The sequence below is a fragment of the Paroedura picta genome, chromosome 5 (assembly GCF_049243985.1).
Source record: "Paroedura picta isolate Pp20150507F chromosome 5, Ppicta_v3.0, whole genome shotgun sequence".
NCBI lineage: Eukaryota > Metazoa > Chordata > Lepidosauria > Squamata > Gekkonidae > Paroedura > Paroedura picta.
Genome location: NC_135373.1, coordinates 52,881,722 through 52,901,382, shown reverse-complemented (window position 1 = coordinate 52,901,382; position 19,661 = coordinate 52,881,722). Strand labels below are relative to the sequence as shown.

The following is a 19,661-nucleotide window of genomic DNA, read 5'->3' as shown; positions in this document are numbered from 1 at the left end:
AAAATCAGGACTAGGGTGGCATGCTTTTACTGCCACCATAGTTATTGGCTTAGTTTCAACATCAATTACTTGGCCATCTGTGGGGTTGTTTTTTTCATAGATAGCTTAGTTTTTTCTTAATAAAAAAGAAGGAAAATTTGATCTCACAGGTGTTTATACATTTAGCACTTAAATTAAAACTTTAATAAAGTGGGTTACAAGACTTAAATGTAGGTAGCAGAATTTCAACTTTTTCAGAGCTGTATAGAGTGGCACGTCAGCTTCTGTGTTGTTTGCATGCCTGTGGCCACACTTGTCAAGAAACAACGACATGCAAATCCCATGGGAATGGTTCCCGTGGAGAACCAACTCATGGTTGGTACTATGCTTGTGCACCAAAGACAGCTTGTGTTCCCCTTCCACATCAGAAACCGGTGTGCAATCCTATCTGCTTTGGGAGGAGGGTGCCAACCCACCCACAGTTGCCCATGCAGGTACAATAAATTTGAGTTGCTGACTGAAACTCATTAATTTTTCAGTGGTGGGCTCAGTGAAGACTCATGGGACAGGGGAAACAACTTGAAAATCCTTACTTCCATTTCCAAAGTCCTTTTGACAGGTTTCAGTAAACTTCTGGGAACTTTGCCCATGGTTACTTCTCTCTCCACCCTCTTTAAATGTTGTGCAACATTTTTGTGCTGCTAAAGAATATTTAGTCCTCGTCAGCCTGTGTTAGAGGGCAGTTCTTTTTATAAACTTACAAAGGCCTATTTTTTTCTGCATGCTTGGGAAGTCCCTGAAGAAACTTCTCCTTTGTGACTGCTGTTCTGATTGGCTCAGGGCCCAGCCCCTTCACTGTTGGATGCAGTGACAGTTGTGAACTGCTTTTGGGCACTTGGGAGGAAGACTGGAGACAAATATCTTTACATAACAAAGCATATTTACTACTACTCTGTTTTTGCAGTAAGAAGGAAGGAGGGCAAGCAAGGGACATGCAAACTTAGTGACATCCCACACAAAAAGAATTATAAAATTGCTGGGTCACATTTCGACTTTAAAATCTTGACAAAACAGTAAGAATACTGAATTTTGCCTTTGTCATTTTCTGTTTACATTGCGAGTTAACTTGTTCTTTTCCTGCTTTTCTAGGGCATCTGTGACACGGAGGACTTTTGGACACAGCGGCATTGCCGTGCACACATGGTATGCCTGTCCTGCCTTGATAAAGTCCATCTGGGCTATGGCCATTAGCCAGCACCAGTTCTATCTGGACAGAAAGCAGAGCAAGGTGAGAATCTTAAGAAGGAGGTGAGAGGTAGAGAAAGCTACTCAGGATGATGACCAATTTGCAGTAAAATTTCTGTGGAAAGCAGGTCTCTTATAGTTCAGTCAGCTCCACCAACCGCACAGGGAGAGAAGAAGGGGAGAGGATGGATAAGGTAGAGATGCCAGTCCCCAGGTAGGACTTGGGTGCTAAAAGATTTCTCAGCTGTAAGGGTAGCTGGGTTCAGAAAAGCGTACAAAGATTTCTATTTCCAACCTTTCAGCCAGAGTGCCTGCATTCTGTGCCATAAATTACACTGCCAGGCTTAAAGATGATGTTCTCATTTGCTGGCTTTAGAAGGACAGTGTTATTTGTATTTTTGAGGTTTTGTTAGCTGATGTTTTGTTCCATGTTTACTTGATATTATTTTAAGTTGTTCTACTGGCACTGTGGATTATTCTGTTACCTGCCTTGGATCCCAATGCAAGGGGGAGCAAAAGCTGCCTTGTAATTTTTAAATTACAAACCCAGATCGTGGCTAGTTTTGTACTTCCCTTCATTCCACCCCCTTCTTCTGTGGAAGAGGATGACACAAAACAGTACTGAATGCATGTCAGTGGGTTAATTCTAACAAATTGGGATTTAAATCTCAGTTAGTGGGGAAACTACATGTCGTTAACCTGAATGCTTGTTGTACATCCTCAGTACTGTACATCCTCAGTTAGTTTCTTCATTATGTTCTGCCCAAGAAGAAAAGTGTAGCAAAGCACACACACCTAGCAACAAATCAGGTTTAGGGATATTGAAAAGTAAAGTGTGCCATTTAAATGTAGTCACAGAATTCCTTTTTAACTTCCTTACTTCAGTGGGGAATGGATTCTGTTGAAAGTGTACATGGCTAGAAGATGTACACTTACCCTGTTTTGCACCCAGGGCAATCAGGGTGGGTGGAGCTTGGTGGGGCCTCCACAGAGAAATGTCTGCCCAGTCTCACCACCCCCACCAAAGACAGCAGTAGAGGGGCTGGCCTTCTCAGACTGTAAGTCCCTCAGCTCATCCCCAATGACAGGAAGGTGGGGTGGAGGAGCTGTCGGGGGGTGGCCCATACCAATGCCCTCACCAGAGGGAAGGTCACAGGGGTTTGTGCTGGCTGATATTTAGGAACTGGATTGTCCCAAGGGGCTGTTGTGCACAGGTCCATAGCATCAGGGGCCAGTTTTACTACGCCTCCAAACCATTCCCCACACTCTGAGGCAGTTGTAACTGGCTGTATTCAATGGAAAGTTTTCACCAGAACTATAGGTGTAGAACTATAGGTGACCTTTTTGGTAGCTGTGATGTTGGCTGACTCCTTGTTTGTTAATTTGGGATAGGACTGGTCACTTTATTGTTAAAAGTTTTTCCTTGTATCGTTTTTAAAATGCAGTCATTAAGATCCTTTATCATACTTTGATATCATTATCAGAATATTTATTTTTTTTAAACTATCATTACATTGACTGCTGCTTCCAGAAATGTCCTCTGCAGTTGACATCAGTATCAACCTCCTTGAGGGGATCCCAGGAGAGGCAAATAAATCCAAGAAGTGGCAGCTTTGTCATCTGGTTTAAGATGATCTCTCATTTTACATGGAGATTCCTTGTAGGACTGTTCCTTCTTCTTCTTCCAGGTGGTTGTTGTAAGTGGGTAGGCAAGATATAATTGCTAGTTATTCTGGAACAGCAACGACTAATTTTTCAGCACAGGCTTTTTATTTGATAATCACTCTTGACACCAATGTCTGCTTTTTCCCCCCAGTCCAAAATTCATGCAGCAAGAAGCCTAAGCGAGATTGCAATTGACCTGACTGAAACTGGAACTCTAAAGACCTCCAAACTCGCCAACATGGGGAGCAAAGGGAAAATTATCAGTGGCAGCAGTGGGAGCCTTTTATCATCAGGTACATTCCTCTATGATACAGATTGGTTATTTATTGAAAAGGAATTTGTTGGAGGGTCACATTGGAGACAAAACAGTTTGGGTTAGCAGCTCTGTTGTTCACAAAGTGTAAGGCTCTCAAGCCAAAATTATTGATACATCTGCGAATTTAGAAGATAGGACTCTAGTGGTAAAGGTATTTTATATTGATGATTATTTTATTGATGAATCTCATATTTCTTTTACGATTGTCCAAGCCCAAGCCCTCTTGAATGATCTTCTGGAGGAGATGAGACTTTTTTGTTGACTTTTGGAAGGAGTTCTATGACAATCCTGTTTCAGAGGTCTTTTCACTAAAATTTGATGATTACCTATTGATTTTCTTTTGATGGCTTTTGCTGGCAAATAATTGTGGACCATGGCATTGTTTCTGTTGTGTTGTAAGCTGTCCTGGACCTCAGTTTTAGAGTGGAGAAGAGGGGCAGCAGTGTTTTGAATGCTTTAGCATCCCCTGCTGTGTCATAGACAGTGCTGTTGATGCAGTTGTCAGTTGCAGCTCATAAATGTAAAGCTGCTAACTTGTGCGTAACTCACAGCATGATTAGTGGCTTGCACTGGCTGAAATTACAGCAATCTCTGCAATATGGCAGAGGGAATGGTGACACAAAGGGAATTTATTAACGCTATAAAAGAAAGTGGTGGAGCCAGTCTTGCAACCTATTTTTGGTTGTGTTGTTGCAACACAGTGATGGATCTCACCTCACCACATAAGACCATTGCTTTACTTTGAAAATGTCAGGACTTTTTGTGAAGAGGAGTGGGTGTGTAGTGACTATGATGGATGGGCAAAGGTCCTACCCTTTTTTCTGTCAGTTTCCAATCCCTTTTATTCCCATTTGGTGGGTGTACAGAGCAAATGCTGTACTTGTAAATAGTTTCTACCTTTTTGTTTAACATCTTTATTCTCCCGTCCAAGAAAGTCAATAAAGTTACTTTTGCCAAACAACAGCATTTAGAAGCCACTTGAAGTCAGTCTGCAAGATCGATGTTTGGGAGAGACTACACTCGTCAAATTTGATGTCATACTACCTTTGTTCAGATGTCATGTAGAAATCTGACCTTCACGGTGACCATGATATAAAAATACAATGCAGGAGAAACTGAGGAGAGGAAGCAAGTTAACAAGAAGTTTATAGTGAGGACTGAACCCATGTAGATGATCAGAACTCATGCTGAGGGAGCCCACCTCTATATATTAGCCTTCAAAGTGATAATGAAGATTTTGCTATACCTTGGGGTACAGTCAGAGGGATAATGTTGTGGAAATATATGTGGTCAAAATGACCATTTACATGCAGCCTGGGAGATGCAACTTCCACTTGTTTTGTTTTTATTGTTTTTACAATCTACACAGCTGCTAGAGATACACTAGAAGCGAGTTGCTCTTCTTTCTTAGGCCTCTGTCCTAATGATCTGTGCTAGTTGACTTCTTTAGGTATGTTGTCATCTTCCAGAAACACAGAACGTAGGGAAGATAGAGGCTGTGGGAGTCAAGAACACACCCCATTATAGGAATGGGCTGTGATGATGTTTGCAGGAAATAAACCTTTGTGCAAAAGACTGATACATTCTGTGTTATAATTGTGCAGTGCATTTATTGGCAAAATCAAAACATCTCTGGGCATCTTCCATAGGCGGACAGACTTGTTTTTAATGAAGGGAGATTACATTCCTCGCCAACTGTAATGGCTTGTCCTTTCAGCCACCCTCACTTAGACTGCCAGTACCTTGAGCCAGGTTGCCTAACTTCAGAAAATCTCTTTTGCTTGAGTTCCCAGTGCCCTTGGTCTGATTCGTCTGAATCTTGTCTCCTCTGTAACACCAAGGATACCAGGCTCACCACCCTGGAAGTTCCAGCCCTACTTATTTATTTATTCTGATCATCAGACATTGTTTTACCTATCTCCATACTTGTTATTGCTCAGCCTGGCTCCCCAAAGCTGTATTGCTAGGCAGCTGCTTCCAAACAGTGTCTGCCTGATCCAGCAGTGGGTGTCCGTGTGCCAGAGATGCTTCATTTGAGTAGCACGTGCTGCAGTATGAGAGGATGACTGCCAAAATGTGGAAAAGAATGGGACATAAATGTTACTTGCTTTCCAACTTCACCCTATCTGACTTCTCAGAGCGGCAAAAATTACAGCCCAGTTGTTACTCCCTCTACAGATGTAGGTTTTGTTGTCTGTTTTTCAAATTTTTGATCATAACTGGCTCAGAATGGTTCACATTACAGCATCAATAATACAAATATTGTGCTTCTGATCCAACAAGCAAGATCTGTTCTTCCCCATCATCAGTATGTTCTTTTCTGATCCTGCTTTACTTGAATTTTATTCTGGGAAAGAGCAGTGGGAAATTGTGCTGCCTAGAAGGAATGGTGCCTATTTTCTTCCCCTGCAAAGGTCTCACCTGTATCAGCATTATTTCTCCACCATCGCCCCTTGTGGGCATGTCCCATTTTCTATCACTTTTCCAGCTTTGCTTCCAGAGGGCTTTTTTGCTTTTTAGGGGGAGAAACCTGGTAATTGCTATTGCACTATAGTGCAGTAGTGTATTTCCATTTCAGATTGTCTGCTGAATTCCTGGTGCTTGCGTTGGGGGAGTGAGGAGACCATTTCCTTGTGAAGATATGAGAGGAAGGGGTGCAAGCAACTTTTGTCCAGATTGCCGAGAAGGGAATGGAAAAGGGAATGCACAAGATACCTGCAGGGGGTGGGAGTGTATTCACTGTTTAACAGATCATTTTAAACTTCATTGTACAATGATTTCTCTGTTTGCCAGCTTATAAAACAAAAGGTGTGGGGCTTAAGAAAACAAGAGGTGTGGGGCAGCCCTTCAGGCAAAGGCATCCTACTTTCATGTTAATAGTGTGCATATGTATGGCAAGAATTTTAAAAGCAGTGTCAAGTCCTCATATCTCCATGAGAGCCAGTTTGGGGCGAGGGAGTTGGATGATGCTGTGCACAAAATTCCTTGTGTGGGAGCTCTGTCACCAATGCACATGCCTCTGCATTTGCCACAATGATGAAAGTAGAGCAAGGAATCCTCACCATATGGAAGCAACCCACATCAGAGCCATTTTTATCTGTACAGAAAATGGGAAAGTCAAGGAGGGAGGAGCTGATTTGGTAACTTTCTGCAGAGAGAAAATTGCTGTCAGACTTGGATCAGACTGTATTGACTTCACTTGCCACTTTTATTGAGTGAAACATCACAAGTGCTTCAATAGGCTTCATGAGGAATATATTGAACAGGGAGCAGAGCAGCAGACACAGAGCAGCAAGGAAAGGCCGCCTCATTCTTATTCTGCCACCTCATTCCTTTGTTCTCTCCACAAAAGGGCAGCTATTGCATTTTTGAAGAGAATTCCATGGGACGTGCTTCTTTTGAGATTCTCAAATGATAGACTTTGCATGAATGCAAATTATTACTGTTTCAGAGGGGGGTCTCTTTATACACATGCACACACACAAAAACAAAGTGTGGAAGTCATTATGTGGCCTTGTGAAAAATGCACCATAATAGAAACATGCAGTAGGGAGCAGCCAGCCGTCTGTTTATGATTACCCAGGGAACCCACCAGGAACACACAGGCTCTGAGATGGAATGTGGGTTAACCCTCTACGCCTCTGAGTACCCTCTTTGCCTTGCTTTAGTATCTATGTTGTTTTTATGCTGGAAGGGCTCAGCAGAGGGTTAAACTTGATTAAAATATGTCCCTGTAGGCACAGGGCCTCCATGTGGTATTCCTTTCCTTCAACCTGTGAACAGAATTGCCTTTCTCTTCCTCGGGGTACCACAAACAAGCCAGTGTTTGTTCTCAGAATCAATGGGTAGCCATGGCCCTGGAGTTTCTGGTTTAGTTTTGAGTTGCTAGCTGTTTGCTTGATTGGTTTCTCTTCCCCATTACTGTTTAAACAAGATTAAGTGAAACCCAGGAAATGTGCAGTGTGTCCTTCAGGAATTCCTGTGCTTGTGGGCAAGATTCCTGCATTTGTAGAAGCTAGATAGCAGTTGTGCTTGCTGGTTTTTAGAAGACCACCAGGCAATGTACAGTTCAAACTTCTGTTTCCACTGAAGTAAGTGGATGAGCTGCCTTGTAGCTAGGAATGCCAGCCTCCAGGTGGGCCCTGGGGATCCCCTGGTTTTACAGCTCATCTCCAGGTGACAGAGATCAGTTCCCCTGGAGAAAATGGCTTCTTTGGAGGGTAGACTCTGTAGCACTATACTCCATTGAGGTCCCTCCCCACCCCAAATCCTGCCCACCCCTGGCTCCACCCCCAAAGCCTCCAAGTATTTCCCAACCCAGAGCAGGCAGCCCTAAGTAACTCCCCACATTCCCAGTCCAAGTTGAGCTTATTTCCTGTCTCAGAACCTACCTAGCTGGGACAAAAGAGAGATGGAGAAAGGGGATATGGAGGAAGAAAAAGAAGCTGACAAAGGGATGGTTCCACATCTCCCACCTGCCTGCCAGCTCTCCACGTAAAATCCCTCCGTGGTTCAGCATGAGCCATGTTAGAAGCTTCTGGTCAACTGCCATCATCTGTAACTTGCTCCCTTACAATTATCCTCTGACACTCAAAAGTGCTGGCTTTGTAAATGAGATAAGGCTGTGATTTGGGAGTCATGGGTAAACTTGCCAAGTATTGGTAAGCCTATTTGTCTCCCCGGAATGTAATGCTTCAATTTTAAAAAGCGAGAAATATTAACCGTTTGGATCAAACATGAACCTTAGAAGTAAAATTGCCAGAGAGCCAGTTTTACTACAGTTCAAAAAGAACTCAGGTTAAAATAGGAACGGTTTGAGGGCAGCTGTTGGCATATATCTATTCAAGTGCCCTGTTTTCACTCAATGAAAAAGAAAGCTCAATAGCTTTCTTGCCTCCATCTTCTTTCAAAGGGAGGATGGTATGCAGCATCACAGTAATGGAGAGGGAACATGACTGATAGAGAATAGGCCAGTTAATACCTAGCTACTTTAAAATAGTTCAGATGTCTGAGGCAGGGTGGACTGCACCCCAGATCGCTAAAGACTCTTTCTGATGTGGTTGTAGAACCTTTTTGTCATCTTTGAGAAATCCTGGAGGACAAATGTGCCACAGAAGAGCAGCATACGTTATCCCACTTTTCAGAAAGGAGAAGAAAGAGCAGCTGGACAGCCATCTGCCAGAAATGCTTTAGCTTCATATTTCCTGCATTGGACAGGTAGTTGGAATTGGTTGGATGGCCAAGAAGGGCTACTAAGAATCTATTACGCTAGGGAATACAAAGAGTGAGCCTGATCCTTTCCAAAATGTCCTTTTCATACTTGGCCAAAGAAGCTTGCATGTACTTCTTGTCGTTAATAGGACTGCATCTTTTATTTTTACCATTTAAACTAGATCAGTTTTCTACTCAGGTTCCAAAATGCACATTTTCCAATTGGTACGTTCTAGTTGTTAAGGTGGCCCACTTGCAGTCTCCTAGAGCCTGTTCCTACTTTATGGAAGGGGCTCCCTCAGGAGATGAGGGAAGAGCCACCTTTAGACAACTATGTAAATCTGTTTAATTCATGTTGGCTTTAATGGGCTTTAAAACTGCAGGCATTATCTTGAGTGGAGTTTTACTGTATTTTTTAAAATTGAAATTGTAAGCCACTTTGAACCACAAGGAAAAGGTAGGGTTTGAATAATCTAGCAAATAAATAGTCGTAATCATGTCTAACTGTGGCTGACTTTGCGGATCTCAGTGTATAATGGGCGCAGGAAAGAAGCGCAGGAAATTTGGTTTTCCTTTGTGTATGCCTTCCACTGTAATATGAAGGGAGAGCTATCCTGTGGGCAGAGTGCTATACCCTTCCTCCTAGAACAGGTTGTGTCATTTCTCTTGCCAACAGGAAGAGAATGTGCTCTATCAGCTTCTGAACCCAGCCTCCACTGGAATGAACTTGATTAGTCGCCACTTGGCTTGTTTGCCATCCTCTCCATTTTGTTCCAAGAGCAATAGTGTGGTAGTGGAGCATGCAGGTTCCTTGAATGTATCAACATGAGCATAGTAAGTGGCATTGTTGGAGCAGGCAAATCATCTTAGTTGACTGAGATTTTGCATATGACAACTCCCCAGTGATCAAAGAAAGTGAAGTCAGCATCATTAATACCTCTGCCTCCCCCACCTGAAGTTGAGTTGCTTTCTAATAAGGGTGAACAAAGAAATACCAGAGTTACAGATTCCAAAGTAACCACAAAGAGGAAAGTGCTCACACTCTGGAAACACTTTGTGTCCTGAAGAATTCTACATGCATTGGGTACTGACAGGGGACTGGCCTGCCAAGCAATCTGAGTTGACTAATCATACAGTCTTCTTTTCATCTCATGTGGTTGGGACAAGGGAGATCCAAGCTCCAACAGCACAGTTGGGTGATGTTTAAGTAAAATAAGCCAGAAACATGACAAAAATGGCCAACTTCCCCGGTGGTTGAAAAGGCAGAGCAGATTGACCTTTTCTACCAAACCTACAAAAAAGCAGAACAAGAAAGTGCGAGTGTATCCTTGTGAAGAAGCCTGTGATAGAAGTCAGACATGAACACTGTTGTGCCGAGCCTTTGATTCAGCATTCACTTTGAAAGTCCAGGTTGTAAGTGTGAGGTAACAGTTTAAGGTTTGTCTAAAATTAGTGATGAAACATCCTTAAGCAGCTGTCATATGGTCATGTCAAAAGCAACCAAGCAGCCCTGCTGATATTTCAGCATTAGGACACTGAGAGGGTGTTTCAATGACATGATAAAAGCCAACCCATTTGGGAAACAAGCTTCTACTCAGAAAGGTTCACCAGGAAGTGCAGCTTTGATAGATTAATGCAGGGGAGGCCAAATTGTGACTCTCCAGATATCCATTGACTATAGTTACCATGAGCCCATGATCATGCTGACAGGGGCCCATGATAATTGTAGTCCATAGATATCTGAAGACCCACAGTTTGGCCAATCTGGGAGTAATGCTTATCCTCATGATTATCTACCTTGTTTGTGCCAGGTATTATAGTGTGGAATGGAAGATGGAGGATCATCTGTTTGTAGGACAACCCCATGTGTGTGAGGGGCAAGTTCTGTCCCACCTTCATCATGCCCTGGTCTGCAATGAACCTTTATTCAATCTTCTCCCCCCCCCCTTCATCAAAACAATAAAAAATTAACTAACAGGTTTAAACAGCAGGTTCTTCCTTAGGCAGAATTAAAATGTGGCATACAGATGTGCATTTCCAAATGTTCAATAATGTATTCTGAGCAAGGAACCATGATTGGCCCCAAATCTGTGCATCTGTGGCAAGTTTGCAGGCATGTGTTCCTTTCTTACAGTATTTAGGGGCAGCTCTCAGCTGGGGGCCAGGAGTTACTTATGCATTTCAGTGCAGCAGAACATATATTTTCCAGGGCTAGTCTTTCTGTTACTTGTTTGAATGCAAGACTGACACAGGACACATTAAATTGTCTTTTAAAAAATCAGTAGCCAAGCTAATAATATATATGTAGGCTGGGCAGATCATATGCTTGTGAAGTGGTAACATCTTGACAGTTTGAACAGCTGCTTTTTTCAATGAAATGTACACCCGTAATTAACATGGGCATGTACCAGGCAGCTCTAGCCAGACACTGCCTCCTTGTTGTCTATCCAATGCATATTGCTCAGCTCATGTTTGGTTTAGGTGCATCTCTCTGGGACAATCTTGTCCCCTGCCATGTCAAATACAAACTACTGCATAAGGGAAACAGAAATATGAAAAGAAGTAATCCTATACCCCATTGCACCCAGGGATGCAACAGGTGCTGGGGTGGGGAGCCCACGACATTTGCGCCGTTGCCCTACCTGTCCAGGGCATTGGCGGTATGGGCGATGTTTGTAGCAGGCAGACGGGCTGGGCAGGGCCACATGGTCTCCACGGCCAGGGAGCGTCTGGTTGCAAGGCTGTGAACGTGCCTCACAGCTGGCTTCTGGAGGTATGCACTCCAAGCTGGGCGCGCCCGGATTGACCCATGCAGCCAGAAGCGGTGTTCGGACACCCGGATGTGTCCCGGACACCGCTCTGCCCTTAATGGTTCTACCAAAATATTAGAGCCACTAATGGTTAAGATGTGTACAGGCCTTTTTCTGTGTTTGTTGCAGATTCATTTCTTGCACTATCAAAAACTGCTTCTTCTTCTTTTTAAGTGCGCCAATACACTTGCAGTAATAACACTCTTGGGCTCTGCCAGATGGATACAGTCTGTGAACACAGAAAGAATAAAGAATAACTAAGCCTCTTGAAAAATCTATCCTAAGCCACTAGGGATGAAACAATGGGAATACATTCCATAAGTCTCACACACGTCCTGGCCATTCTAATTCATGTTTTGGCTTTTCTGTGTTTCTCTTTATTGAACGTCTTTCTTCTCCCTGTTGAATTACTTAATCTTTAATCTCTAACTCCCAGGAAGCCCAATTTTTTGTGATTCTATGTTGATTATTCTTAAACTCACAAATGCTTATCGGTTATTTTTATGACTTTTATTACTTCAATCCCTTCTCCTTAAGAAAACACCTTCATAAATGTGCCTGTTATTACACGTTTAAAATTAAGAAGTGCTCAGCATAGGTCAGAAGCTACAGAGGGTGCATCGCTGCTGTCAAAAACAGAAGCCCTGTGTTTCCTTCTCCTTTCTCCATTGGAAAGGCAAAGAAATACAAAGCGCGTGAAGAAATTATCATGCTCACAATTTTAGCAAAACAGAAGCAAGAAAGCTGAGAACGCAGTGGTGTCACATTGCACATTTTGAAGTCACATTACTAGTGAAGGGGGCTTTTGTTTTGGATGGCAGTCACCACATTTCTGTATCATTTGGCTCTACTCTTGGAGGTCTGTGAAGACAAAATAAGATCATGAGGAGGACTTAGTCATAATCTGTCATATGGCAAATCAGTCAACCTAAAGTCAATCAAAGTAGATCCTTCTTTTAGGACAATTGGGCTTTTTGCAGAAGCCCATTTTCTTCTTGTTGGCATTCTTTCATTAAGAAGTTTGTGTTGGTTCACACACTGCAATATGTAGGCTGTTCACAAAGTGGGACAAATCAGTGAGCCCGGTGTTCAGGCCCCTTCCCCCCAAAATGTGGGAATATCACCTGGGATTTGGTATCCATGTGTGTGTGTCCACTGATACCGAGGAGAGCATGTAAGTAGAGTATATATGAAGAAATATAATATTACTAGAATTTAAGCCCGCTGTAAGAAAAATACAGCGGGCGCTAGCAGGCAAGGCCATAAGGCGGGCCCAGGAATAGCCTGGCTGTGTCTGCAAAGCTGTTCCTGGGGCCGGTAGAAGGCAGCCAGCCACCTGCACACCCGGCCACGACCTAGGGCCTTCTCCCAGCCCCAGGAACAGCCTCGCCACGTCTGCAGTGAGGCTGTTCCTGGGACTGGGAGAAAGCCCCCACCTACCGCACACACACACACACACACCCGCAGTGTAAAGAGACCCAAGGCGGGAAAGGAGCAGGCGTCCCTGCTCCTTTCCCGAGGGCAAGGGGAAGCTGGCCGGCGGACTTACCATCAAGGAAGGCTTCTTCCCCTGAGCGGTGACTCCCCGGCGGGCCCAGGCTAGGCTGGGCAAAGCAGCCAATGGGGAGCTGCGTGAAGCCACTTGGCCCGCAAAGCGGCTCCTGATTGGGCCCTCCAAGTTTTTATCCCGGACAGGGCCCGCCCTTTCTCCTCCCACATTGCCCTTAGCATTTTATTACTACCACTCCACAGGATTACTTGAATTAAGCATTACAGATTACTTGAATTAAGCATACCTCCCATTTCACACTGTCTCAGCATTTCAGGCTCGAGTTTACCCAGATGAAAACCAAAGTAGGCTTGTTAAAATTGAATGTAGGCTTTTTCCTGAGTCCTACATGGAATTTTAATACAAACTTCGATGGATGGGGGTGGGGTGAAAGCTTTGTACAGCATTATTTTCACACATAAATATGTCCGAGAGTCCCCAGAAATTTCTGGCCAAGATAATTCGTGTGTAGTCCCAATAAATCTTAGCATTGACAAAAATGCGCAGTTAGATTTAGTCATGGCTAACTTTAACCTGATTTTATTTGAGGCGATTCCCTTCCCCTCCTTGTTCATAAAGCTTGTAAACTGCCTCATGGCAGGAAGGCTTCCATTTCCAGTCCTTCCCTGTAAATATGTTGGTCCTCATTTTGACATTCACATGGGTAGTTTTAATCGGCAGCCGGTGTTTTCTCATCACGCATCTGTAGACATGAACTTCCTGTTGCTCTCTGCATTTCACTCCAATAGCGAGCTTGTCTAGTCACCAAGGTAACTAATTAAGAACATTCTTCTCTCAGGATACAGACGTGTATATCCTGTGCTAAGTCATTCCAGATGGGCTCTAAGCCATTACCTTGGCTGTTTGCTGGGGAGGATATCCTTTGTGTCAATCGAGAGGAGAGATAGGAGCTATTTGCAGTCACTTTCTGCTGTTTGCTGACCTCCTGAGGCCGTGAATCATGACAGACTTCTGGCATAAGGGACCCTACAGTGCTCTTTCCCTCCCCTGTTCAGATCCATAGAGAATGTTCTAGATGGCCAGCTTTTGGCTGAGAGGCTGATGCTGGCAGCCAGGCAAGAAAATACAGCACAAATAACAGCTGTGCCTGTATATTAATTGTTTATGACATTAGACTTGTAGGAAATAAACCAAAAATGCATCAAAGAGGCTATGCTGCATTGTACATCTGGACACCAGTGATGTCATACAGCTGGCACTGAGATTCCCCCCCCCCCTTTTCCGGGCATTTATTCAATTGGCTTTGGGCTGTTTTCTTCTAAAAGTATTCTATGGAGGCTTACTTTCACCTGCTATGCCTGCCTCTGGTCTCCTCCCTCCCATTCTTTTTTCACAAGACCACTTTCTCCAATACTAGCAAAGGCTCATCTTAGAAAACTCTGTAAATCTGAATTTGGGAATGGTGGTGTGACTGTGCTCAGGGGCACACATCAGCAAAGTAAACCTGTTTTTGAGAGAGCCAATGGTAAATAAATGTAAATTCTTAGATTCCTGACAGCCTCTGAAGCCCGGTATTCAGTTGCAAAGTAGGCAAAGCACAAGATACATCTTCGTGGCTTCTGTGAAATTCCATAAGGGACCATGCTTGTGCAGGCCTGCCACAGCAATTTTTTATTTAAAGCTCTCTAGAAGATTTGGTGTGCTCACCAACTACCACCACCACCACCCTCATCAAAGGCCAATTATTTCCTGCCCAGCCATCATGTGATGGGGGCAAGGAGAGCACTCCTTCCCTCAACCCTTTCTTCACAGCCATGGAAATCGGACATCTCACTTTCTCCTGTGACTCACCTCAGGTTTTTCTCATGAATTATTTTTTCTGTTCCTTTTCAAACTTCTCACTCCTCAATCATCTGTCATTGCTCCCCCATTTTTTCCTTTTTAAAAAAGATAGAGGGAAATGCCGTTATTTAAGAAGTGTGCTGAATGCAGTCTAAAAATGGCAACCAGATGGCCACAATCATTATTTTTAGTGCCTTTGTGAAGCCCATAATGTCTCTACTTGGTTGATTTTCAAGCAGTTACCCCAAAGGCTCACTTGGATTGAGTTTTGAGGGTGAAGGCTTTCCTGTGGGAAAAGGCTTGGGCTGTTCTAGGCAAAGACCAAACCCCTTCCAATGAGTTGAAATGGGCACATGGGGATCATACTACTCCTCAAAGTCAGTGCCCTCAGGATCTGTTTCAGAACTGGGCCCACTTTGGGATCCGAAGAAACACTTGATCCCGCAGAATTCCTTGGAATCACCTCTGAAGAAAGAATCAAAGTCCAAGCACAAGATTCATCACTCATCCTCTTCAGCAGCAGATCCAGCTTCCTAGTAGTCTCAGACCCTTCCCTGACCACAAGACCATCTCTCTTTCATCCTTCCTCTAATGATGAGGTCATTGAGGTTCCTCCACAGTCTCCCTTTGAGGTTGAGCCGCCCCCCAGCAAAGTAGCATCACAAAACCTTAGATGATACTTCAGTTCCACAATACTGAGGACCTCCCCTCCACAATGACATCAATACCCTCCACCTCTACCTGTGTACTGGCCTATGCGGTGGGAGCAGCAATTGCATCCCCATAGGTTTGAAGGCTGGACACTGTGTCCAGCCTTCAACACCATTCAAAACAGACGTGAGCCCTTCAGAATCAGACAAGGATAAGCTTCCATCCCTGGGTGGCTCTGATGCCCACTTGGAACACTTGCCCAATGAGTGTATCTTAGACTTTTATCCTGTTTTTCCAATGGAGGATCTTCATATATATTTCAAACATTTGATTTGTATGGCTAATCCCCTCCACCTCAATGTGTTTTCCTCAGAACTAAGTACCTAAGTACTCATCCTAAATGCACTCTACTTGCCCAATGCAAGTAGTTTTTCCAATTCTCCAAGGCTTACTTGACATAGCCAGGTCCATTTGGGCTTGCCCTCAGTCTTGCCTTCAGCCAAGAAGATTGACCATGTGTACAAGGTTTCAGGGGATAGCTGTGACTTTCTCTTTGGCTGTGACTTTCTTCTATGGGGAAGGCCCCAAGCTTGATGAATAAGGCCACAAGATCTACACATAGTCCACCTTGACCCTACATGTGGAAAAATGGTAATACCATTATGAGATGTAACCAGATGTTCTTATGAAGATGAATAGCCACATAACTCCCCTGAAGAGCATAAATCCATGGGTAAAGTTATACAAGCTGAAGGCCTAAAGCTTGGGAAACAGCAACTGAACACAGCATGGCACACTGCAGATTCATACAGTAGGTTCATTGTCTCCACAATAGTCCCACAACACCGTTATGAGCTATAGTGCACTGCTGTCCCCAATGCAACAAAGGCAAGAGTCAAAAGAACTTGTTCATCTTCCAAATAGATAATGTCTTAGACTATACGTAAAGCAAGGCTCCTTAGTATCACTGGTCCATCCCCCTAGACCTTCAAACACTGCTACTTTGCCCTATGACGTGTGACCCATTCACAGTCTTCCCAATCTTGTTGGTACCACCCTTCCTACTCTTCCTTATATTCCTTGTTCCAGCCCCCTAAGGGCAAGAAGACAGAGCCTCAGGAGACCTCTAGGAGGAGAAAACCTCAACCTTGACTATCCCCTCAATCTCTTCTAGAGAGCTTTAAAGAAAAGATCTCTGCAGCAGGCCTGCAGAAGTGTAGTCCCATGTGGGGCTGTACCGAAGACCACTTGGTGAACAGTTACAGGTAAGCGCAACCCTTACCTGCTTCATCTTCACAGACCCCCTCCTTTATGTGGGGATCACATGCACCTCCCAGTTGAACTGGACTTAGAAAAGGAGCTCCTCTAAAGGGCAAAAAGGTTTGCTTCCTTCTTCAACCATAACTTCAGAGTTCTTCAAAAAAAACTTCCACCTGTTATTTTGCAGTCTTGGCCTACTCACTTATTACAAAGTTCAACATAGACTTTGAAGACCTATGTCTCTTTCAGGCAGTTTAATTCCCAGACACACTGGGTCCCAGTTCAGTTTAGGACAGTGGAAAGAAGGGACTTAAGCCTTTACCCATACCACCAATAAGGATGCCAGCTTTCAGGAGGGACCTGGGGATCCTCTGGAATTACAGCTGATCTCAGAGACCAGTTCTCCTGGAGGTAAAGGATGCTTCATAGAGTGGACTCTAGCATTTACCTCACTGAGGTCCCTGTCCTCCCCAGTTCCACCCCCAAATCTCCATGAGGTTCCAAACCTGGTTCTGACAATTCTATGCCCCCATCCCCCACTGGTTGCCAGGGATGACTTGGCAACCCTATTCCCCAGTCAGTGTTTCATTCTGAAATGACTCTGGAGTGTCAATGTTTACATCCTGGGGAGACTTGGCTTTTTTAATGGAGCAGTTACTGTTGGGAATACTGTTGGGGGGGGGGAGTGAAGCCCCGCTTCTCTTTGCAGTAGAGATGAGTACATACTTTCTGACCTCTCCCTTCCTCTAGTCTGATGTCTTCTAGTTGGATATAAAATGCTTTCTAAGGATCCTAATGCATGAGCACCACATAAACATCAAGTGGAACTTTTTCTAACAGGGGATGCATCGTTAAGTGAAAGTTTCACCTGCGGAATATTTGCTGGCTGTATACTTACAGTTCGGTTCTATCATTTTCCACTGTCATCCAAAAAGTATTCCACATTGTCATGCAGCTGTGTCATTATCCAGAACCTTGTTTGCAACATTGTCTTGAGTCTAAATTAGTTAACTTAAAGTGAGCTTCCTAAAATCAAAAACTGCATACACTCATATGCAAGATACTGATGACTGAATGGATGGTAAAATGGCTCAGAGGGAGTAAGGTGGGCTGAAGAGACACCTGATGAGAGTCAGCAGGAAATGGGCCTAGGCCAAGGACTCGGGGTGGTGATTGAGATATTTTCTTAGCGTTGTAAAGATCCAATGTTGTAGGGGAGATTATTTGCCCAGTAAAATGTCTTCTTTTCCTCAGTGACCCAACCTCCTTCTGCTAGTATAAGCATTAAGGACTTGTCATGAACTGCTTAACCTAGCACCTGTTTCTTTTCTTTGTTTCCTTTTCCAGTCTCCCCCAGACTGGTTAATGCTGCAGATGGTGTTCAGCTGGCCTAATGATATCATTGTTTACTGACAGGTTCCCAAGAATCAGATAGTTCTCAGTCTGCCAAAAAAGACATGCTGGCTGCCTTGAAGTCCAGGCAAGAAGCTCTGGAGGAGACGCTGCGCCAGCGGCTGGAGGAGCTCAAAAAGCTCTGTCTTCGAGAAGCGGTAGGTGGTAATGGGGAGTCTTCAAGTGTCTTTGGAAATAATTTATCGATTCCAATTACTTAGCAAACTATAGATTGCATAGAAAGGTACCTGCCATCTTATGAAGCCCCATTTTGCAAACTAAAGGAACAGCAATGCCCTAACATCTACAAGACCCACTTAGGACACTAAGAAATTTTCACAATCAGCAGTTGCCTAGAATCTTTTCTCTTGAGTTTAGCATTTGGGTTCTGAACGCTGTGAAATAAAATGCACATTCAAATATGGATTGAGCCATTTCCAGTGTTGGCAGTTTTTGTTGCAGTACAGACAGGTAACTTTTCCCTTTAGCAGCACTTCAATAACCAGATCAAATCCATAACTGCTGCAAGGAGACCAGAATCTCAAGCATGGGCTTTTCTTCAAATGGCTGCCTGATTATAAGAACATCAGAGGAGCCCTGCTGGAGCAGACCCATGGTCCACCTAGTCCAGCATCCCTTTTCACACAATGGCAAACCAGTTACCCTGGAGGGCCAAGAAACATAGAGGCCAGGGCCTCTCCCAGCAGTGGTATTTTGACTCCAAATAGGGGAGTTCTCTTTTACTCACCATGACTAGTAGCCATTGATGGAGCTGTCCTCCATGAATCTAGCCCTCTTTCAAAATCATCTATGCTTGTGGCTGTCACTAGCATTATTGGCAGGGAATTCCACAGAGGCCTGTGTGATTCCAACTACACTGGGGACATTTCATTTTCCCAGAAGCCTCTGGGAATGGCAACAATCAACCCAAACTGCAGCTATTGTCACTAGCAGAGAGTCATGCCATTCATGAGGTCAGATTTGCAATGTCACCTATGCTGAAGTATCAGTGTGTTGTTTAAACCTGCGTTTGGATGCCCTCTGTGCAGGAGCATATTTTCTTGCTACTTGAAAAAGTCATTGTTCATTCCTCAACCACAGCTTCTAAATCACAGTTGCTCCACTCACTGCCCTTTCGATAGGACTCCTTCTCTCAGTACTAAACTACACTCTGCACAAAATAAGGGGAAAGCCATGCCAAAATGCAGGTCCTCAGGGGGTGAAAGTTTCAGGGGCATCAGCCAGCCCTCACAGCAAGTATAACCTGAGAAGGATTCCAGAATCCCAGCTCAGCCTCACTCTGAGGGGCCAGGAGACCCTGGGAGGAGGGGAACCCTTCTGAAAAGTGCCAATCTGTGTTCTGTTAGTATCCAACATAAGATGGTATTCTCTTCCCTCCCTTGTTGCAAGTATGAGGCACCTTTTAAATCGAAAGGTTTCTTTAGCCTTTGCTACACTACTTACTATTCAACTTGGTGGTCCAGAGAACAAACACTATTGCTCTATTCCCTTTCTTTGTGAAAAATCTTGTCTGGCAGATTGACATGTAAGCCTCCCTTTGGGAATCAGTTCCATTCAGTCCCATGTGGTGCCTCAGGGCTTGGACAGCTGAAGGGATGGGGCCTCCTTTTTTCATTGACCTGAAATGAGAGGGAAAGGTTCTGTTTAGAAGCAAGGGCAGGAGAGCCAATGGTACATAGCAGAGAGCATCAGTGGTCTGCCACATATCAAGGTCAGTTGCTCTTTTTTCACAAAACACACAACAACACTTTTACACCTG

General features: G+C 44.0%; 1 protein-coding gene across 8 annotated transcripts in view; it reads left to right on the top strand.

Annotated features, from left to right (window-relative positions):
- FRMD4A (FERM domain containing 4A) overlaps positions 1-19,661 on the top strand; it is a 406,427-nt gene that overhangs the window by 360,030 nt on the left and 26,736 nt on the right. For all 8 annotated transcript variants that reach the window (XM_077337977.1, XM_077337979.1, XM_077337975.1 and 5 more), the window contains 3 exons: positions 1,129-1,267; positions 3,041-3,182; positions 17,906-18,039. In XM_077337977.1, coding sequence (XP_077194092.1) covers positions 1,129-1,267; positions 3,041-3,182; positions 17,906-18,039 — 415 coding nt within the window. The remainder of the gene's footprint in view (positions 1-1,128; positions 1,268-3,040; positions 3,183-17,905; positions 18,040-19,661) is intronic.